Source organism: Phocoena phocoena, chromosome 1 (assembly GCF_963924675.1).
Source record: "Phocoena phocoena chromosome 1, mPhoPho1.1, whole genome shotgun sequence".
NCBI classification, from domain to species: Eukaryota; Metazoa; Chordata; class Mammalia; order Artiodactyla; family Phocoenidae; genus Phocoena; species Phocoena phocoena.
The window spans coordinates 131,746,409-131,769,280 of NC_089219.1; the positions used below are offsets into that span (position 1 = coordinate 131,746,409).

Genomic DNA, 22,872 nt, shown 5'->3' on the forward strand with positions numbered 1-22,872 from the left:
AGATGGTTATGGATAAGGAATGAATAAGGCTCTTCAACTTAGGAAAGACCTATCAAATCCAAAGGCATTTCATAAAGATGCAATATTAGAGAATTTTGGAAAAAATCTTTTCGAGGTTATTGAGCTTAGCATTTTATTCCATACAAAGCTCCCCTCTCTTCTTGTTTTGCATCTTAATTGAGAAATTATTTGGAGGCCAAATATAAGTATAACTTCTACTCGGGTCTCTGGAGTTACAAGGATAAACCAAATCCTTTGTCTACCTGACCTCTTCCTGCCCCCCACCCTTCCTAGTCAAGTCTTCTCTCTTCTAGACTGAGAAAATTCAGCCCCCGGTCCCCATTATATGTATGTGATGATTCTAAAACTGTCACAATCCTGGCTACCTTTCTCTAAACGAGTAGCAGTCTATCAGTGTCCCTGCTGAAATACAAAACTCAGAAGAGAACTGAAAACAAGCATTGAGATTGTTTCATTACAATACACTGTAACGTCAGTACATTGTCAGTTTTCATTGTACTGACAATGGAAGAAACAGGGTCAGTCTCTGCTTCTATTTGTGCCAATTATGTATATTAATCCATAGGTTTTGAGGCAGTCATGGGATATTGTTATCACATGCTGAGATTATTATTCATCAGAGATCTTGTTTATAACCCACTCCCCAGCCTTACCTTGTGTAGTTGGTTTTAGTTGATTTTTTGCACCCATGGGAAGAGCTTTGCATTCATTTCTACTGCATTTTGCCTTGTTGACTGAGTTTTGGGCCACTGTTTCCGTTTATTAAAATATACGTGAATTTGGCTTCTGTTGATCACAGTTTTGCCTTTTGGAAGAGCTCACATAATGGCTCTATTTCGTTAGTATCTACCTTTGCATATGCTGCCAACAGTCAGCATCACTACAGCAGTTCCTCAAACTCCCCACTCTCTCTCTCCATACAGGGTACTGTTCTCCTTGGAACGCCCCTTCTTCTCCTATTCTCTTTGTCTTTAACTTTATCTAAGATCTGCCTTCTTTCTTCCCCTCAACACCTTCACCCCAAATCACAGTGGCCCATCAGAGGTGGCACACTGGTGTGTTGTGCTTGCCCAAATCCTGACACTGCCCACGTTGGGTTGTAACTCTTTACTTGCCTGCATCATCACCAGAAGTGAGTTCTGCAAAGACAAGAACTCATGTTTGGTCTCTGAATCATTATAGCCTTAGAGAGTGCATGGCACATGGGAGGGCAGCAAAAGTAGTTGTTGAATGAATGGAAATTAATGGCTATGATGGAGCTCTGTGCTTCGTATCTGTGAGCAGGTGCATCTGACTGCCTTAGGGGAATAATGGAGATAGTGTTGAAACTAAGGCTTAAAGGATGGGTTTACTAGGCAGATAAGTAGGGAGAGCGTTTCCTGGTAGAGGAAAGAGCATGTGCACGGTGGTTTGAGAAGGCAGGTGAGAATTAAGAAATGCAGGGTCATAACGTGCAAGGAGGAGTGGTAGGGGTTGAAGTGGCTTTTGCATGCACACAGGGAGGTTAGGATGTATCCATAGTAATGATACTCATTCTCTGAGGAGGGTCAATCATTCAATCAGCTATGTAACTCCAAATGTGGTCCACCATGTATTTTTCCATCTAAGTGGTAAGTGGGTCTTTGTAATGCCTTGCTGAGATACTAATGTGCTCTCAGACTTGCCGATTAAAAAAAAAGGACATAAAGTGGTTTTGGTGAAACTCATACTTAGTGAACCTGTGCTGGTATGTAGTAATCACTGATTCCCTTCCAGCTTATTTAATAGTCTGTTTTGGTTTTTACTTTCCCAAGCTTTGACAATCAGTTTACTTTTCAGCTTACAGAATTGACTTAATCTGTCATTTTTGAAAATTAAGACATCTGCCTGCCTTCTCTCTTCTGGTATCTTTGTTCTCTGGATTCCTGCCTATAACCCACAATATTCTGTGAGCACATGTATAATTTAGGCAGGGAAATAATTTTCCTTGGCTTAGGAACTTGAATTACTCAACACTGTTTTGCTTTGGGCTTCTCTGTTCAACTTCAAATAGCGTTAAGGTGAACAAGTAAGGTGAAGAAGACGGTGCAACTCAAGATTTCCTGTGGGCTCAACCTTTTGGGATGGATATGAGTAGAGAAGATCAAAGCAACAGAAGAGCTTAGTAGCTCTGAATCCTTTGTCACCTGTTACCATGGATGGTCCTTTAGTGTTTTGTTCGCTCTGTGAATATCTAGAAAAGTCAGCTTTCTTGCCTGCAGCATTTTGGGGCAAGTTCTGAGTTTTGTCTTCCAAGTGCTGTCTCTGTTTTTGTTTTCCTCTTGGTCACATACCCTTCTTATACCTTTTAGATTCAGCTTTCTCAATTCTCATAGTTGATACAGTTCACAGAGTTTGGGGGCTATCTTGAGGGCTTTATGGTGAAATTAAAGCAGGAAAATTCCCAGTTTTCTCTCAGATGGATAAAATGTTTTGGTTTTTTTTTACTTTCACACTAGCCTTCAGCCCCAATCCCCGCCGTTCCCCCCTGATGCCTAGAACCGCAGACACCCACCTGCAAAGTGTGTGAGAACAATGACGTAGTTCTCCACTTCACTCACTGGTGCCTTCCACTGCAGCAGAGCTTCTGTTGGAGTGATGTTGGTAGCAGTCAGATCCACAGGATTGTCCATGGCTGAAACAGTACGGGAAAATATCAGGTAAAGGTAAGAGGAACTGCAGGATGGAAGAGCAGAGAACCGTCTCCTGTAGTTTCACCCAGGATGCATGTCTGCTGTTGCACTATACAAAATAATGAAGTGAGTGAGGACCTCTTTCCTTTCTCCCCTTCTGATTCCATCAGCCCCTTCCCCTTCTCCCGTTCCTCCTTCCTCTCAAGCACCCCGTGCTCCCCTAATTGCCCTCAGATCTTCCTTTTTAATTCATTCATTAACTTCTTATGTGCAGAAGGCTGTCAGGTGTTACGGGGGTGTCCAAGGTATGGATGTTGTGTTTTAGATATTTAAACCTAGATGGAGAAACTAAGAACATGCTGTAGAAACTATTATATTTCCAGTTAATGAGCTAATATGCTTCCCAGCCTCTTTGTTCTTTGATAAATACAAGGGGCATGCCTTGTGGAACAGTCTCTGTTGACGAACGTCAGGAAGTATGGTGGGAGTTCCACGAAGTCAGGGAGTAACCCCAGCACCTGGAACTTAGAAGTTACTCAGTAAATACTTGTGGAATGAAGAATGGGACTCAGGTTGCCTTTAAGGTCAGATCTGATTGCTGAATTCTTGCTTTGCTACTTAACGAGGCTGACTCTGTACTGAGTCCTGGGGATCCTTTTTGTGGCATAGAGAGTCAAGGGACTTTGTCCAGGCTTAAAGCCAGGAGTGCCTGTTGAGGAACAGAGGTTGCTCATCATAGCACCATGTTCTTATTCTCACTTGCCTATGCTCCATGCGTTTGTTTCCTTACTGTGCCTCCTTTCCATAAAGTTGGGATTTATCTTAGAAATGCAGGTTATTACAGTAGTTTAGGCATCAGCTCACCCTACGTGTCATGGAATTTACTTTTGGGGACCAAGATATGCTGTTGATCTGCTCCTGTTCTCTGACTGAAGGTTCTTATCGCTTGTCTATGTCTTTTATTTCAAAGAAACAACCATAAAGTGTGTTTACAATTTTAACATCTGAATTGTATCCATAATCTGTGCCTTGAACAAGGTCTTCGAATGCAACCTTACTGAAAAGAAACAAAGAAGAAGAAACATCTTATGAGACTACAATTAGCTTGACCTCTCTGAGATTGACCATGAGACTCTGAGGAGTACTCATTGCCAAAAGTTATAAAATCATAGACATCATATTAAAACAACAAAATAAAACATTTCTGTGAGTAATCTGGTTATTGGGAGTTGCCAAAATAGCTCTGCCTAAACTTGAAGGAGGACAGTTTGGGTTGGTGCACTACTGAATACCTGCGTTAGAGAGACTTGCTTGTGACCAAGAACCCAAGGAATGAGTTTTTGACCTGAATTGTTGTTCTCCTTTACTTCCGGGGTAGGAGGCTCTTGAAGTCCATTTTATTGTCCTCACTGAGAAAAACCCTAATTTCTTTAACATGATTTCTAAGACTTCGAGGAAAGTATGGGGGGTGGGCAGGGGCTTGTTTTATTCAATGGACATCACTTCAGGTCAATATCAGTAGATACTTTAATGGTCACAGATAACTTGATAGAAAGGGTAAGATTAAACCAAAAACATGGCTGCGTTATCTGTAGTCATAGGCATGGAAGGAGATTAGGGAAGATTAGAACATCCTGTGGGGTCTTTAGATGAATAATTTTTTGAGTTTCTGAAGGAATGTTTCTTTGGCCATGGCCACAGGGATGTTCTTTCTGGGCTAGTGAGTGTATCTACAGAAGCAGTGAGGAATTCCAAGTTGCCCTCGTTCAGAAAATACGATTCTCTGAGGGAAGTAAGCAGCCTCAGGAAATCCAGGCGTTTTCCTCATGAGGCAAGCTGCATGTTTTCCTGTGTGCTACAGGAACGATAGCCTCATGGAGAGTTAGGTCTGGGGTTGCAACAGGAAACTTTGGCTGTTCCCTCTTGTGTCTTCCACAGCAAATCTTTCCTAGTTTTGCATGATGGGCTGGCTGAGGGGTCAGAGAAGGAGAGCAGGGGAGCTGCTGCCAGAGCCCTGTCCTCTGGCCCATCATTTTTCTACAGAAAAGCGCCTCCTTCCTCCTCCCTGGAGCATAAAGCAAGAACAAATGCAGCTACTTGGTGGTTTCTGGTCACATAGGATGAGGAGTTTCGTGACCCCAAGGGTCATTACTGGAATAACAGCCCCCTTTTGTTTTTTTCTCTAAGGTAAAGTTTCCTTGTCTGAGTCTTTTTAACAATTAGACGGGATGAATCAGATGCCTGTTGTGGAATTCATTCTGTCATGAGTCTTTGGAAGGTTCCTTTTCATACTGGAAGTTCCATGAAAATGTCTGACCTAAACCAGTAAGACTCTTAGAAGGTGTCTCTCTAAACTGCTGGTGTTACAGAGGAGGTCAAAGGGGAGAACATTGCAAATTGTTTTACATAACAATGAGTCAGAGGAGCACCCAGGAGAGGAGCCTGGGATCCCAGGTTCAGTGTCCTCTGCATTAGCCGGGACAACTTCACTCTTTCCCTCTTTTGTTGGTCGCAGGTCCTCAGCCAGGGTCCCGACTTGGCCCGCCATAGGGAGACATGCCCACCTGTGTGCACAAGAGTGCAGATCCGCTCACTCTCCTCCCTGCCCCGCACGCTGTTGAGGCTGATTTCATATTCGGTAGCTGGGTACAGCTTGCTGATGGTGAATTCTGTCACTGTGTTGGGCACCACCGAGCTGTCCAGCCGTCCCACTAAGGAAGAACAGAAACCACAGTTCAAGTTCAGTGGATCCCGTATATACGCAGCTCATAATACAGGAGCTCCTGGTGGCACTCTTTCTTTCATGAAGCCAATATGGGTGCAAGGCTCAGCACCCAGTTGGGGGATGGGGAGGCTGGGAATGTTGGAACTTGAAGAGACCTTGCATGCTGATCCCACCCCCTCGTTTTATAGGATCCCAGGAGCAAAGGAAAAAAAACCTGTTTATTAGGTGGTTTTCTAACAAACTAGTCTTAAAGCAGTATAGAGGGAATGGCAGAAAAGAGTGGTCCATGCAGCCCAGAGACAGGATAGTCTGGAAAATTATCCCACCCCCTCACTGGAAGTGATTGTACTCCTCTACTTCATTAACAATTCCACATGCACCAGCAAGAACTGTTAGGATGCAGGTGAGGTCTGGGCCAACTTCTTCTGACTCCTAACTTGGCTGGAGTGGCCATAATAGGACCACCGTCACTGTGGTTCCCTCCAAGACTCCATCTGGCTCTGTGGTGTCTTTAGGCATCCCCTGGGGTGTTTAGCCTTGGACTTTAATTCTCTCAGAAAAGTGCATGTGACCCTGGCTCTTGGTAGACTCTTTTAGAGTTCTTTGTTTCTTGCTACACTGTCTGGATAATGGCGACCGATTACCATGGTTCACTCTACTGGCGAAGGGCCTGCTTTTTGAGTGAATGTAATCAAGCCTTTTGTGGGAGGAGTTGGTGAGTTCTGGATTCCTTGGCTGCTCCTCATCAACCCACTCTCATTCTGATGCAGCATGCTGCAGAGAGGAAGGAAATTGCAGGCAGGAGGGTGATATCCCCTGGGATACGCTAGTTCTCCCATAACAGTCTTCATCCAGCTCCAAATCCCATTCATCTTTGAGAAACCAAGGAACTTTATTACCTTGTGTTGGCCGATATGATACTCGGTAGTAATCAAAAGACGCAACAGGAGGGCTCCAGGAGACCATAACTGAGTCCTTGGTCACATTGCTGATTGTGATGTCTTTGGGGGGATCAATTCCTACAAGGCCCCGGGTGGTTATGGGAAAAAGACAGGAAGCACAGTGTGAAAAACAAATTCCTATTTTTGGTTTTATGTGGACCAAGAGCTATTGGTGTCCCAGAGGCAGACAAGACCTTACTTTATACTAGGGCAACCTTAAAACCATGATCAGGCTGAAGTCTCTCTTGAAACCTCATAGGACTGGCCAGTGTCATGCTCCTGGAGAATATTTTAACAACATGACGTCAAGCTGTCAAGGTCTGTGCCTGTGCAGCAACTGTTACCTATATGTAGGCCAACTGGGAAATTGCCTTTAAGTTTGTATGTCTTATTTTGAACTGGGAGTAATGGTCATTCTCTCTGGGGCAGCTTCTCTTGGACAAACCCAACTCTCTCTCTATCTCTGTTAAGCAGCCGCCTTTTGTTCAATTTGGAAAAATTGCTCTTGACTGTAGAGGGATTTCAGAGCACAAGTCCAGAACAAATCCACTTCCCTAAACTGTATTTTATTTAGACGGTATACTTTGTTTTTTCTGACTACTGGAAGATTGCAGGGTCAAAACCAGCTGAGTGTTTAATCCACTTGTTCGGTTTATGAATTCTTGTAAGTATGTAGGAAACCACCCAAACACACATGTCCTCACCCACATGCACACTCATATTTGTGATTATAGATGAGAAGGATGAGAAACAAGTGATCCAGTTCAGCTGAGAGTACCTGTGTTTTCCAAACAACATGCAGATCACCCCATTCTCAGAGCACCAGGTCCCTGTATGGTTGCATGCTAGTCGCAGATGATCCTGAGGAAGCATCATTCACATCAGTGAACTGACTGGGCAGTCAAGAGATGGCACTCCAGAATAGGAACAGATGTCTCCTCACTGTAGAAGGGTTTCCTCATGGAGACTAGCTCTCTCCAGGGCTTTCTCCTAAGTTGGTAGTGGGAAGACATCTGGACCAATGCATTAAAGGCCTGGCCTCCTCAAGACATTGAGTCCATCCTATGTATAAATGTATAAATGTATAAATGGAAGTATAATGGAAGTATAAATGGAAGTTTCCCATCTTATACATTTTGTGCGGCCCTGGAAGAGGTGGCTGTTTCAGAACAACTCATAGACGCTCTCTTGATAAATGAGGTGGTCCCTTACTCCTTGGGTGTTTCTCCTTGTAAATTTCATTGACTTGTTGAAGGCTACTGTGGGAACCCCCTCACCACCTGCTGTCAACTCCATCAGCCTCACCTGTGGTGATGGAGCCCATGATGGGCTCAGAGGTCACTGTGCCATGGACTGCCACCAAGTTCACAATGTACTCGGTGGCTGGCTGTAGGCCCGTCAGGACAGCATGCCTCTTGGTGGCATCCAGAGAGACCTCCATCGTCTCTTCCTCTTCATCCCGGGGGCTGTAGTTCAGAATGAGTCTGTCTGCTGGAGGGGATGGGTCACTCCAGGTGATGTTCACACTGGAGGAGGTCACGTGAGAAAAGTGCAAATGGGAGATGGGGCGGAAGCCTGCAAAGCAGAGGACATGGATGGTTCTGAAATCCACATGAGGTGGTGGGGCCACTGGGATAGAAGAGGCATCTGACTGAAGAGATCTCCGTTCCTCGCACATAAGGGCTATGCCTTCACCTGTTGACCCAGAGCTTCCACAGTCTCACTCTCCTGTCCTGTCTACTCTCCTTTCTCCAAGCATTACACTGAAAAATGAATGCCCTCAGCAGTATAAAACCAGCATTACCTCTGAGTTATTCATAATATTGATCTAGGATTTAAAACCTCTATCCTGGAAGGAATTTAACAGGATCCCATGGATCCTCAGAATGCCCACTGATTTTGTGCAGGCAAGGAACTATGAACAGAATCAACCACTGTGTGCAACCTATAGGAAACCAGATACAAAATTTCAGGCACGCAGGTAGCCTTGTTCATCACCCCCTTCACCTCCAACCATTCTCTCTTGAGGTATTTATTAGTTTCTCCTCTATCTCTTCTTTCTCTGCCTACATTCTTCCTTTCTCTAAAGGATATGGGACATTGGAAGAGTGGGTTGCCTAGATGACCTTCTCACACTAAGATCCGTTGATCCCTGAACCCAGCCGAGATTTCTGCTGTCCTGGTACCTGTGAAGGCATCCACCGTGGACTCCAAGCTCTGCTGCCGACCCCTCTCAGCTGTGATTGAAATGATGTACTCTGCCCCGGGCTCTAGATCTGTCAGTGTGTACGAGGTCCTGTCCTTGGGCACAGTGACTTCGGAGGCGATCCCAGAGGATGGGGTGAATGTGATTCGGTAGTGGTCAATGGGGCCGCTGGCCTTGGTCCAGATGAGGGAGATGGAGGTTTCTGAGGAGGCTGTCACCATGAGGTCTCGAGGACTGTCAAGTTCTGTGGATCAACATAAGGGGCCTATTTTACATAAGTTCCACACGAGGGCCAGTATTTATTGGAATTGGACCTCCTGTGGATTTCTAAGCTATCAGCGGGTCTGCTGACCATGAAAATTGGCTTGTCACTGCTGACACTTATCTCACACTTCGTTAAGCACCTTTCCTTTGAAAGATGGCCGGGGGCTTGGCATATAGATGAATAATCTGCAGAAAGGCATTAGTAACTCTAACACCACTGGAATACACCCACCTCTGGGACAGAGCTGGCTGCTGATTTGTAAGCTCTCTGTAATCATTTTCTCCCAGCCTTTCTCAGTAAACCAACCAGGGCAAAACAGGTACCACCATCAAGTAGGGATATGCCATTCCTGGCAACCGTAGCTACCTCTGTTCCTGGTGCCATTTTGACTGACCTGGCCATGGTTGTGCAGGCAACAAGGTCTGACGACTCCTGGGGACCCATGTCCATGTGGTTCTCTAGAGAGGTGGTCTATGCTGGACAACCTTGGGACAGGGATTGGTTCAAAATCCCCAGCCCAGCCCAGGCTGCCTGTACTTACGTTACTAAAGTGACTTTGGAATTTGCCCGGGATTTGGAAGCAAAACTGCTGGATCCAGAATAGCAAGGGTCTCAGTGGACTTCTCCATTGCCCTTAGATTGAATGGGTTGTTTCCATGTCTAGACCTTCAGCCTGTGGCTTTTCTGAGGGCTTCTGTCCTACACGGTGAAGAGTCCCACATTCTGCCTGCTGTGGGGTGATCTAGAAGGGAATATGACTTGCTACAACTCCCACTTATTTGGGGTTTTCCACCTCCGTTCTCCACAGCTGTGGGCAGCCCTTCAGACTGTGGGGGACCACGTGCAGATCTGTGGGGAGAGGGTGGGAGTCCATCCTGCATGTCAGATGTCAGAGAGTAGGCACAGGGAATCAAAAAGCTGCCGGTAGATGGTGTTCATCACCCAGGGACCTGTTCACTAGGAGGCATTGCCTTCTGACCAGTCCTTGCTGGGCTAAGCTTCCATGACCCCTCAGGCTTGCAGACTGTCCCGGTCTCCTTCCACAGCAATCTTCCTACTCACCAGTCCTGGCATTCATGGTGGCTGGTACGCTTTGCTGTGAGTTCATGATGGCGGATATTCCAATTCCATACTCAGTGCCAGGCACCAGATCTGTTGGTAGATGTAGAAACAGACATTATTCCGTGTGTGTCAGGGATGGGGAAGGCTGGATGGAGGGAAGCAAATGACCTTAGGTTCTTGTTCCAATCTTGTGTTTAATCCTTCCCGAATCCACTCCTATTTTTACCTATTAGGAAATCCCAATTTCACCACTTAGGAAATCCATACCAAGTCAACAGGACGAACTGATCAGTGCAGAGCTTCCTTCTTGCTGCTGGTCTCCTCGGGAGGGCAGTGAGGCTGCCCTTGTCAGTGACCTTCAGAACTGTGCTCTGCTGTGGAAGGTCTCACTGAGGTACTTAGAGTCTCAGGTTGGCTACAACTGGTGAAGGGATTTCTTGCTTACATTGTGAATCGGGGGAGTGCGTAATCGAGAAGGACTGTGTGGACATAAGCCTTTAAAGCATTTCTTGAACATTGTGGATGAAGACCAAGCTGTACCTTTTATAGACAGGGACTGAGGCCACGTGGGGACGTTTGCATCCTTTCTGGGGAGCAACTGTGGATGGACTGTCTCGCTGAGCACAGGGCTGTCAGGCCTTTAATGTAGGGGCATGCAGAAGCCCTGTTGCTGTGGGCTCCCTACCAAGGGCACTCAAAGCTGTGGATTCAATGTTAGGATGACTTCTGGGGGACCTGAGGAAGCTGGAGAAAATGAAAAAAACTGCCCAACTACAGGGGGAAATTCTTTAGGGTTCAGTATAAAGGACCTAGAATTATTTGGGATGTCTCCCTACCCTTTCCCACATTCATTTTCAGATTAACTCGTTTGACTGGTATATTAATTTCCTATTTCTGTTGCAACAAATTACCACAACCCAGTGGCTCAAAACAACACACATCTATTATTTTATAGTTCAGGAGGTCTGAAGTCTGAAATGGTTCAGCAGGGCTGTGTTCCTTCTGGAGGCTCTAGGAAAGAATTTGTTTCTTCGCCTTTTGTAGCTTCTAGAGGTTGCCTGCATCCCTTGGCTTGTGTCCCCATAACCCATCTTCAAAGTCAGTGGTGTAACATTTTCAAATCTGTTTTTCTCTCTGAGCTCTGCTTCCGTGGTCCCATCTTCTCCTCCGTCTTATAAGGACCCTGGTGATTACATTGGCCCCCACCTGGATAGGACAGGCTGTTCTCCCCATCTTAAGATCCTTAACCTAATTACATCTGTACTTTCCTTTTTGCCATGTAAGATAACATAGTCACACGTTCCAGGGCGTAGAATGTGGGCATCATTGGGAGTCTTTATTGTAGTACCAAACCCGCATCAAACTCACCCTCATTTATTAGGACTGGAGCTGCAGGAATATGCAACAAGATCAGATTATCACCTGTAGGGCCCCTCGTTGTCTGCCTGAGTCCCTCTGGGAGGCTCTCTTTGGGGCCCTTTGTGGGCTCGACAGAACCAAGGCCGATGATCATGCTGTCCTGCATTTATATAACATTTGTTCTTTTCAAAATGCCTGACTGTATTTTGACTGTTGTTTTCCTCACAACCTTGTGAGGAAAGTGGATTGGGGATCCCTTTCACCATCTGCATTAATTTCCTGTGGCTGCCATGACAAAGGACGACAAGCTGGGTGACTTAAAAACAACAGAAATGTATTCTCTCGCAGTTCTGGTGTCCAGAGGGCCAAAATCAAGGTGTTGGTAAGCCCGTGCTCCTTCCAAAGACTTTATGGGGGGAATCTTTCCTTGCCTCTTCCTAGCTACTGGTAGTTGCTGGCAATCCTCGGTATTTCTTGGCTTACAGCTGCGTCACTCCAGGCTCTGCCTCTCCTCTGTTGGTACGTGGTGTCTTAGTCTCTTTGGACTGCTATAGGCCAGGCAACTTAAACAATACATATTTGTTTCCCACAGTTCTGGAGGCTGAGAAGTTCAAGATCAAGGCACCAGCAGATTTGATGTCTGTTGAGCCCCAGCTTCCTGGTTCATAGACCATCTTCTCACTGTGTTCTCATACAGCGAAAGAGCAAGAAAACTCTCTGAGGTCTCTCTTATAAGGTCACTAGTCCCATTTATGAGGGCTCCACCCTCATGACCTAGTCACCTCGCATAGGCCCCCATTTCACATTGGGAATGAGGATTACAATATACGAATTTGCGGGGAGGGACACAGACATTTAGTCCATAACACATGGCCTTCTCCCTGTGTGTCTGTGTCTTCTCCTAATCTTTTGAAGACACTGGTCACATTGTATTTAGGGCCCACCCTCATCTTAACTTGATTTCATCTGTAAAGATCCTCGTTCCGAATAAGGTCACATTCACAGGTTTCAGGTGGAAATGGATATTTTTGGGGGGAGGGGGTTGGAGGGGGGGGGACACTATTCAAATCAGTAGTTATTTCTTTATAAAAAGAAACTATGGCAAAGAGTAAGTCTGTGACCAGCTGGAGATGATCCCCAGGCTTCTGGCCTCAGGGTTCAGGGCTTTTAGGACTGAATGCCTTATCCTTCCCCTCATTTCATCCCCTCCCCGGAGCAGCTGTGACTTCCCCAGGAGCCCTGAGGTAATAGGAATGATTTTGACAGGAAATGCATTGAGCAACCTTTCCTTAACAGCCACTTGGATTAAGGAAGGTGAATGCTGCCTGGTAACCAGAGGGTTCTGCACTCCCTCCTCATTGTGGCTTTCAGTACAGCCTGTGCGGTGAATCCCTCGTGCTCCGGTACGGCAGAACCTCCCAGGCCTTACTGACCAGGCTCTCTGGACAGAATGTGTTAGAATCAGCCCTCTTTTTCCCTTCTCAAACCAGCTCCATTCATTTCCTAACCTTTAGTTCTTTCTTTCTCTAAAGTGTCAATACTGGTGGAGGTCAACTTTGACTTTGAGGTCTGCCGTACTTACATTAATATTCAGGCTCTGCCGCTTTCTACACGTGTAACTGATTACTTCACATCTTTGAGCTTCAGTTTCTGTAGAATGGGAAGAATATTAGTATCTATCTCAGAGGGTCGTCGTGAGGATTAAGTGAACCAATGTGTGTGAAGAATGGTGCCTGGCCCACTGTGATCGTAGCTCATAGTATTATTACCTTGCTCAGAGAACTATTCCAGGATTTCGAGTTGTTTTTTGGTGAGCCCCAGGAAGGTACAGGTTGGTCCTCGGCACACCTCTTGTCAGCTTGCTGAAGCTTAGCCTGTTGGCTCTGATGGAACCAGTGATTTAGGGAGTCCCGGTGTCAGTGAGGAGCTGGCCCCTGGCTGGGCCGAGTACCTATCACTAGAATGAGTTGGGTGATTGCAACACCCCACATCCATTCAAAGTACACATTTATATCTGTCAGTATGTTCAGCGAGTCCCAGGTACATCCTTGGTTGGAGAAATTAGATTACCTTTGGGACATAAACTGCTTTTCTCAGACAACTGATTGAGACCTTCAATTGTCTATGATGAAGTAGAAATTTTCCGACGTAGATGAAGGGTGACAGATCGAGGGAGGAAGACAGAAATTACATGTTGCCAAACGGATCTACCATGTAACGTTTTCACCCGACTTTCTTATTTATGAAGCTTAAATGAAATGTTCAATAATTTACAACGGAATCATCTTCTCCCAGAAAAGTGCAGAGCAGAATTTAAAGTACTCTCTTCCCAGGCTTTCTGTCTAGGTGATGTGGAAGTGAGACTTGCTTATAGGTTCCTGCCTGCCGCTTCCTTTGATTTTCAGCAGCTTTCTTCCTGTGCTACACGTGAATTGTTGCTCTTTGCCAGCAGGTAAAATACACCTCTGCTGGAAAAGAAAATGCGTATCTGAGGCATACCCAGTACACTTATATATCAGCACTTGGAGGACTCCTAGGGATTTCTCACTTTTTAAAGACCCCTTGCTCTCTACCAATGCTCACTTTATCTTTCCATCCAGCTCCTGCAAGTAGTAGCCTATGAATGGCTCTGTTCCCTTTCTTAACAATAGCTCAGAAAATTCAGCTCATAGGAAACCACCGCTCTGCATCCCTTATAGAACTTCCTTTGTTCAGCTTAGAGGGTGATGCTTTTCTCGACTCTTTCACTGCATATCCATTCTTCTTTGAATTCCCAAAGCACACAGTTCATTCACTCAACAGACATTACTGAGGGTGTCCTTTGTGCCAGGCACACGTTGTATACTGGGGATACCAGGGTGAGCTGAATGGAATCACCCTTGTCCTTAATGAGATAAAAAGAAATCTGTACTGAAGAAGGAAATTAATTACTTACTGAGTACCCATAATATGCCAAGCAATGAGCTGCATGCAGTAATCTAGAAGAATAATGAAGAAAAAAGAGAGGGAAGAAAGGAGGGATAAAAATCAAAAGAGAATTTTAAGTGTCTGGTGGCCAGGAGGTCTATTATTAACTTTAGTTTCTTAGCGATTCATACCTGTTACCTCGTTTTCCCCTGCAGCTCTGCCAGGAGGGCCTTACTCATGGGTAAACAGAGGATCAGAGAAGTCCATTTCTTGACCAAGGTCACAAAGATAATATACAATAAAACTGGGTTTAGAACCCAGGTTCATTGTTCTTTCTGACACATCATAGCATGGTCCCTGTCCCTAAGAGTCTTACAGGCTAGGAGAGGGGAGTGGAGTAAGCACATTGGAATTTGAAGGTGATTTTGCACTACACCATGGGCTGCTAACTAAGAAAACCATTTCAGAGTGGGGATGAGATCAGCATGGGCTGGAGTAGCCAGAGAAGGCTTTCTAGAGAAGGGACTTGAACCTTGAAAGCTAGCCAAGATTAGGAAAGGTTGAGGGACGACGGAGGTGTGGAATTTTCTGATCGGTAGGATGGGACGTAGTGAGCAGGAAGAGATTAATTAGAGCTAGAGAGCAAGAGGAACTAGCAGATTCTCACCTGCGCTGCAAGGACTGTGGGTGGGTGATAAAGATAGGATGACTCACTTCCCTCTGTTAGGAAACCTATTCTTCATGCTTCCTGCTGCTAGCAGGAAAACAGTGGGAGAAGGAGGCCCAGGAAACTGAGATTGCTGTGTCTTGCCAGCAGAAACATAAACAATACACCTGGGGTCTGCAGGCTTGATTAGGTTCAGATGGCCATGCAGAAGGATGGACCCTTTCCGTCTCTGAATTCCTGGACTCATCTCCACAATATCTGTGAAGTTCAAGTCTAGCAAACTGGGGTTTGGGATTTGGTTGTCTCTAGTGCAGGGGTCCCCAACCCCTGGGCTGCAGACCCCTACTGGTCTGCGGCCTGTTAGGAACCGGGCCGCACAGCAGGATGTGAGCGGCGGGCGAGCCAGCGAGGCGTCATCTGCGGCTCACCATCACTCCCCATCGCTTGCATTACCGCCTGCAGCATCCCCCCCACCCATCGTCCTTGGAAAAATTGCCTTCCACGAAACTGGCCCCTGGTGCCAAAAAGGTTGGGGATCGCTGCTCCAGTGCATTGGAAGGACATCTGCCTTCAAAGGGAAGGGCAAACTGATGACCCTGTCCCCAAGGAGCTTGCAGTCAGTCTCTTAGTTTTTATCACAATCATGCTGTTGTGTTGTTATTGTTAGCTTTCTTGCTGGTCTCCTCAGTAGACTCTTAGGTCTTTGGGTCAAGATCTGATTTTTTTAATACAGTATGTCGTATAGTGAAAAAAAAAATATGATGTATAGAAGCAGCATGGCGGGGGCAACGGTAGTTTTGGGAAGACTTCTATGAGAGAATATCTGAGCTGGATTTTGAAGGATCAGGGGACATTTGGTTGGGGAAAGGGCAGGCTGAGGGAATAACATATGCAAAGGTATATCTGGTAAAAGAACTCAGGAAAACCAGGGACCTAATGTAGGGCCCCTCATAGGGAAATTTCCAGCAGGGAATTTGGGTACCAGACGTTTCATAGATGGGGAGATATTTGGAGACAGAGAATCTTCTGGGAACCCCTAAAATCATACCAGATAGGCAACAATCTACTTTTCAATGTACTGAGATGTAAGCTCCCAGGCCCCGCATTCTGATATTCTTGGGGAATGGCAGATGCTTCTCCAGGGTTCCCCGAATGAGTCAGGCTTTGGAGGACATCTCCCCACTTTTTGGGTGGGGATGATGTTCGAGCATCAAGAGAAGATTCTATGCTGACTTTAAGGAAGGGACTGGTCCTACAAACTTATATTTAAAAAGAAAATCATAACACCAAGGACTGTTCTCAGATGCAACTTTCTTGTTGCCAGTGGGATTAATGAGGAACGTGGGTCTTCACCCCCTGTCCTACAGGAACATCCCATGTCCGGGTCTTTACTGTAAACAAGCATTCGCTGCTGAAGAAGTCAAAGCAGAAACGGAAAAATTCCCACCTGGCTTTACTCTTGGTTCCCTTGCACCAGCCCTTTAATGCAAATAAGGGGACAGATGCCCCTACATGCCATCTGTGAGGAGGAGGACGGCCTGGAAGCCACTGCCCCTTATCGCCTCTCTTCTGCTTGGGTCTCTGCAGCCCCTGGAAGGTGGCGCTGTGCTCAGAGGGTGCCTTACCAAAGTGACCACTTGGGGTCACTGTGACTTCGCCCAAAGCAGGATGAGCACCATCTGGCCCAGGCCCCGGGCCCATTGCCTGACTCCTCCTCCTTAGAGGAGCCTGCAGGGCATTGAAGGTCTGGCACTCGGTCCGGAGCTTGTGCCCTGGCATGTCAGGGAGTGCAGACAGGGTGAAGTGAACGTCAAGTGCCTCGGTCAGCACTGATTTGCTAGCTGGACTCCTCTGGGGGTCTCGGATTTCTCCATGGAAAATCTTCCTGTGGACAAGCACCTCGCGGAGCCCACCTTCTCACCACGAGATCTCCATTTAAGCCCCAAGGAGACGATGAGGGATTTGGTAGAGGCCTCGGTTTCCTGTCCCCAGCAACCAGAGGCCTGGAAGGTGGCAATTCACAGGGCCTGACTGGGGCATGCTTGCACACAGCAGCCTTGTGCAAGTATGTGTGTGTGGGGGGGTGTCGTGTGTGGCTGGCTGCAGGTCCATTGTTGCACCATGAAGTCTGTAGGAATCTTCAAGCCTCTGGGCTTCCTAAGCCCTGGTGATGAGTTTTCTGATTAGCACCTTGTTGACTGGAGATCCAGGTAGTCGCTGTGCAGAGAGGCAGCTGATTGGGAAGCATCATCACGAGGTGTGTAGGGGGCGCCCCATCGAGTGGGTGAGGGACGTGATGACCGGGCCCCGGAGCGGGGTTAGAGCCCAGTGCTCACGTGGCCATACGGGCCAGTTTCTTTTGCCCTTCTCCTGACCACAGGGGTCCTCAAGTGTGGGCTCCTGTTCCTGAGGGAGGACCAGGCAAGAGACCGTAGATGACTGAAGACAAACCCCTTTCCCCTGTTCGCAAAACACCGAAGGCACAGGCTTTTCTGATGACAGGTTAGTGGAGTCCCCTCAGACAGAGACCAGGGCAGTGTTTATAATTTGCATTGGTCACAGGCAGGGTTTTGGTTTTTTGTTTGTTTTTTGAATCAAATTCCAGTCAAAGAATGAAAATTTCCCTCCTTTCCTCCTCCCTCCCTTCCTCCCTCTGTCCCTCCACTAGGAGTTTTCTGTATGGTTTATGGTTTTTCACTGCTACTCAGAAAACAGTGATGGTGCCAGTCCCTGGTACATGCTTCTGGTTCTAACCTAGAGGGACCTTGGTGAGCCTGTAAGGTACATAACACTCAGGGACCCCTTTGGGACTCCAGATATGGTTCACAGGCCAAGCAGACGTGGTCCAGGCTGAGAGGCTGAGCCTAAAAAAAGACTTTATCATTAAGGATGCAGAAGCCACCAGAGCAGAGAAAAAAATCATTGCAGACACTGAGTCTGTTGTTGAGAAACAAATTCACACTCCAGAGGGAATTTGCTGGGCATTGCCTAGAGAGAATAATGGAAAAGAAATGGTTGGTATTCTGTGCCCCAGCCTGGTCTCTGTGTTGCAAAGGGGGAGGTACATGATGGAGGATGCAGTGGGGTGCGGTGAGCCCACCGTGTGACTCTGAGCCCCAGAGTCAGGAAGGGCTTGCATTCCACAGCGAAGGGGTAAGTGGTGGCTGCAGAGACAAGGGCTTCTGCAAGGAGTATCCAGTACAGATTCCATAGGACTTGAAGGACTTGGAGTCGCTGACTGTGAGAATAAAGGGTATGTGAAGTTCTGCCTGGGAGAGGCCAGGTTGCCAGAGATCCAGGCTGATAAAAGGTCAAATGGCTATTGAAGGTTTTCTATGTACCAGTGCTCAGATATATAAATATATATGAGTTCATTGACTCCTCCCAACAACCTATGAGGTAGACATGATGTCCTTCAGACCAGGAAGCGGAAGCACAGAAATTGAAGAAATTTGCCCAAAGATGCACATCAGTGAAGTTGGTCTCAAGCCTGAGTGGGTGACTTCAGAAACCATGCTCTAAGTGAGTGCTTCTTGACCATTAACGTGCACACAAATCCCCTGAGGGGCTTGTAAAATGCAGGCTCTGATTCCACAGATCTAGGGGCAGAGGGCTCTGACATCTCCTGGGGTGATGCCCTTGCCGCTGGACCCCACTTTGAGAAGCAGGGTCTCTACTCTGTGCCACACTTATTACAGGGGATCGTCCCAAAGCATCCGTTAGCTCACAGACCTTCTCCTCTGCCTCCTTATTTCTCCTCCTCTCCCGCCCCTCCTTCCCCCCACCATCATCATCACCATCATCCACGTATTGAGTACTTTGCTATGTTAGAAGAATGGTCTCAAACTCCTTCGGTACATGATCTCATTAAAGCCCCGTCAAACACTATGAGGTAAGTGGCATTATTCCCCTTTTACCAATGATGAAACAGAGGCTTAGAAAGGTCGAGTCAATGGCTCCAAATCACACAGTGAGTAACTGGGCCTAGATACAGAGTCTAGAGTCCCAGCTCTTAACATATCCCACAGGACCGAGCATTCAAATAAAACTGAGACAAGAGAGAATGGTACCTTCTTGCTAAGGTTGCGGTTATTTTTGACTGGGGGTAAGGAGCGTGGGGACAGCTGAAGTTTCTAGTCCTTCATACTCTTTCTGGCCAGGGAGGAATCGCTTCAGATAAGCCTGGAATGCCCTTCCCACTGAGTCCAGGGTCTTGTTTTATATATACAAGCAAATAACTTGTTTGGAACTAAAAACAAACAAACAAAACCCCCCCAAAGCAAAAACAAGTCTCGGAAGCTGAAAAAACTCTCCTCTTTAGCATCCAAGTTGGAGAATGAGGGAGAAAACACAACTATTTAGAGCTGGGGTCAAACTTCTCGCTCTTTTTGCCTTCCTTCCTTCCAGGTCCTTCCTTCTTTTTCCCCAGCTACCACAGCGAGAGTGCCAGCAATCCTTGTAATCTGCATCTCAGCAAGTACAGATATACTTGATTTCCTTACATTCCTATAATCCCTTTTTAAATCACATAAGGCTATTTGCCTTTATAAATCTTCCCAGCAGTGAGCTCCCTGGGATAATTATGTGTAATATATATTTATAATTTTATTTCATAAGCCCAATTCAAATATTAAAAAAATCAACCTATCTGAGCTCACTCCTCACTAATAACCTTTCCATTCCTTGTAAGTCTGCAAGATTTGACTGTTCCTTTCATGTTACTTCTTTAGTAGGAGCAGCCATGAAAAGGGATGGGGACTTTTGACTAGAATTCAGAACTGCCTTTGAGTCACAGCCCCCTTGCTAGCTTTGTGAACTCGGGCAAGTTTCCAAAATCCCTGAGTCTCAATTTCCTCATCCGTAAAATGGAGATGCTGACTGGGGCGCCTATGATGTGATGGCCGATGGCTGTGACATCCTTTGTTTACTGATACGGCAGGCAATATTTTAGTTCACCTGTCCCTCATGAGTTGTTGTTGTGAAGATTAAATAAGCTAAAACTATATGAAGGTGCCTGGAATGACAGAGATGATCAAATGGATGTAGACTCTTCTTCCCCGCCCCCTACCCCCGGTAATGGGAAATAATAGGATGATTATTAGTAGGATGTGACTGAGTTCTTTTCTATATCTCATGATTTTAAAGTGTGTCCTCCATCCAAACAACTAGCCACCATCTTTGTAAAATTGCTAATTGCCAAAGCAGCCTGCAGCTCTGGGCAGAGATGGGCTGCACCTAGAACCAGTTCCCTCCTGTATCACTGCAGGGTTTTTTGTTTAGCTTAATTTTTGTGAATGTCTCCAGCTCTCTGTAAAGGCTCTGTGCCAGATGGTCTGTTCCTGCTATGTTTAATTCACCCCCATTAACCTGCTTGGTCAGCATATCTTTCCATCTCCTTGCTGTGTTTCAGGAGTGCGTCTGTTTGGAAAAAACATTTATTATATTTACTTTAACTGGCCTCATTTGGCAACGTGGTCTGGGATTTCAGTTCAGGAGGAAAACAGATTTGATTACACTGCCCTTGTTTACTGTACGCACTCTTCTGTGTGGATCTCTTGTCTACTAATGCTTTTGCAAGAAGCCAAGACACAGGATAAACAAAGTCTCTGCGAGCATACTGGTGGCCCCTGGTCCATGGCTGCTTTGCACAGTCTCCATCTGAAAACTGTGCCCCACATTTCCAGCCATCTACCTTTCAGCAAAGTCCAGCAGGTAGGTTTTCCTGGCGGGTGTGTCTAAGGCCCCAGGAGGAGCACTGGTTGTACACCACATCCTCATGGGGACCCGGAATGCTCCCCAGCCAAGCGTCACGGTGACCTGGGTCATCGTCTTAGTTCATACCACCATTATCTCTCTCTTTGACTCCGTGCAGCCTCCTGACCTCTCCCTGCCTTTGGCCTTGTCCTCCTCCCGCCTGTTCTCCACACTGTAGCTGCCCAAATCTGGTCATTGCATCATCTTGTTTCAGACCTCTCAACAACCCTCCACTCACACTCTTTATAGGGTACATAAGGCATAACCAGGCTCTTACCGTATCACTGGCCTCTTGTAGCCTATGCCCCAGTCATAGTGAGCATGTGCAGTTTCTCTCATCATTCATGCATGCGTTTATTCATTCGTTCATCACTTATCCAGGACCTGTAAGTGCTAGATGCTGTGCTGAACGCTGGGGCGTCCTGATGAGTGAAACCAAATGTGGTCCCCCTTTCACAGAGTTTAGTCTAAGATGGAGACTGACAATCCAATAATCACACCCACAAGCGTACAATGATAACTTGAGGAGTGCTGTGAGTGGTAACCAGTAAGATGAGGCTGCCAGACAGGATGACCTGACCTCGCCTGGGGACCAGGGAGGGTTCCAGAGAAGTGACAGGTGAACTGAGAGCTGGAAGGGAAGCAGACGTCACGAGGTAAAGAGGGTGGTGGGAGAGGCTGGCAGGCAGAGGGGACAGCGTGTGCCAAGCGCTGTGGCAGGAGGGAGAAGGTGTTTGAGGAACTGAAAAAAGTAGACTTGTGCGCCTGGAGCACAGGGGGCACCAGGGAACGCGGGAGGGAGAGGAGACTGGAGAAGATGGTAAGGAAACCAAGGCCGTGCAAGGGTTTGGAGTTTATCCCAAGAGCAGTCAGAGTCCCTGAAATGGCTGCAAAATGGGATGGCATAATCAGAAATGTATTTTTTTTTTTTTTGGCGGTACACGGGCCTCTCACTGTCGCGGCTTCTCCCATTGTGGAGCACAGGCTCCGGATGCGCAGGCTCGGCGGCCATGGCTCATGGGCCCAGCTGCTCCGCGGCATGTGGGATCTTCCCGGACCAGGGCACGAACCCGTGTCCCCTGCATCGGCAGGCGGACTCTCAACCACTGTGCCACCAGGGAAGCCCTGGAAATGTATTTTGAAAAGATAACTGATGGAGTGAAGAGGAGAGGAGAGCAGAGGGGAGAGAAAGTGGGGAGGTTATCGCAGTGGCGAAGACAAGATATGGTAGTAGCTTAGACCAGGTGATGGCAGTGCAATGGAGAACAGCAGATGTATGTGATAGGTACTTGAGGGATTAAGTCAATGGGATTTGGCGACGGTTGGATGTGGGGTTGGATGGCCGGGGAGAGAGCTGGGAGGGTATGGACTCAGGAACTGCCATGCCCCCAGGACCTTACTTACCTGTGAGCGTGGCTCTGGTGGTTGGACCGATGCTCTTGGGGACCAGCAGCTCATGGTACTGCTCGCCTGCCAAGGTGCTGTACACAATCTTGTACTCCTGAACCTCTGCTTCACTGTTGTCCCACTCAAGGTCAAGGCTGGTTGCTGTGCGGGAACCAAGCCGCAGGTTCTTGGGGGCGTCAATCTCTAAAGAAATCCAGATATCACCAACGTCACACAGGATAATGTGCATTTGTCACGCATCTTGAACTTGAACAGGCTTTGGGGTGAGAGTCCATGACCCTCTGCCTCACGTTTGAGTGAACCCAGGGGCTGCCCCTCGGCTTTTGGTCTGCCAGGTTGGCCATGACAGATTACGTGGGCAGGTTGGAGAGTTTTACTCGGGAGTTAGATATCAACACGCTTCACACGTCCCCCATTCCCATTCAGGAGTTCTAGTGGTGTTCTAGAAATTGAAGAATGAGCCAGTTAGTATCATAAGGTTGAGACTAAGCAAGAGAAACCCTGGGAAGTGGAAATCAGGGATGGCATCCAAGTGATCAAGATGAAATGATTTCAAATTTGATCACTGAGCAAAAAGCAGAGGATTGACTGCAAGATTTTGAAGTATAAGATGCCTTCCCCTGGATTTACTTGCATAGACAACTGCTGAAAGTTTTGCATATAGAGAGGGGATGTGATGTATTGGAAATCAGTCAGCTTTAGAGTCAGGTCTCAGTTTGAGCCCTACCTCCGACTCTTATTGTAATGGGACCGTGGGCAAGTCTTCATCTCACTGGGTCTTGATGGCCACCTCTGTAAAATGGACTAATAATACTGCCTTTTCAGGGAGTTGTACAAATTAGACAATGCATGTAGAAGTGAGTAGCATGGTGCCTGGTACAAAATTAGGTGCCCAAGTCCTGGGCTG

At 46.8% G+C, this 22,872-nt stretch overlaps 1 protein-coding gene across 1 annotated transcript in view; it reads right to left on the reverse strand.

Moving 5' to 3' along the window:
* TNR (tenascin R) overlaps positions 1-22,872 on the reverse strand; it is an 83,213-nt gene that overhangs the window by 33,288 nt on the left and 27,053 nt on the right. Inside the window, exons 7-13 of the mRNA XM_065874042.1 lie at positions 21,963-22,148; positions 9,872-9,961; positions 8,525-8,788; positions 7,644-7,913; positions 6,297-6,416; positions 5,237-5,383; positions 2,555-2,674 (exon numbers count right to left, since the gene is read on the reverse strand). Coding sequence (XP_065730114.1) covers positions 2,555-2,674; positions 5,237-5,383; positions 6,297-6,416; positions 7,644-7,913; positions 8,525-8,788; positions 9,872-9,961; positions 21,963-22,148 — 1,197 coding nt within the window. The remainder of the gene's footprint in view (positions 1-2,554; positions 2,675-5,236; positions 5,384-6,296; positions 6,417-7,643; positions 7,914-8,524; positions 8,789-9,871; positions 9,962-21,962; positions 22,149-22,872) is intronic.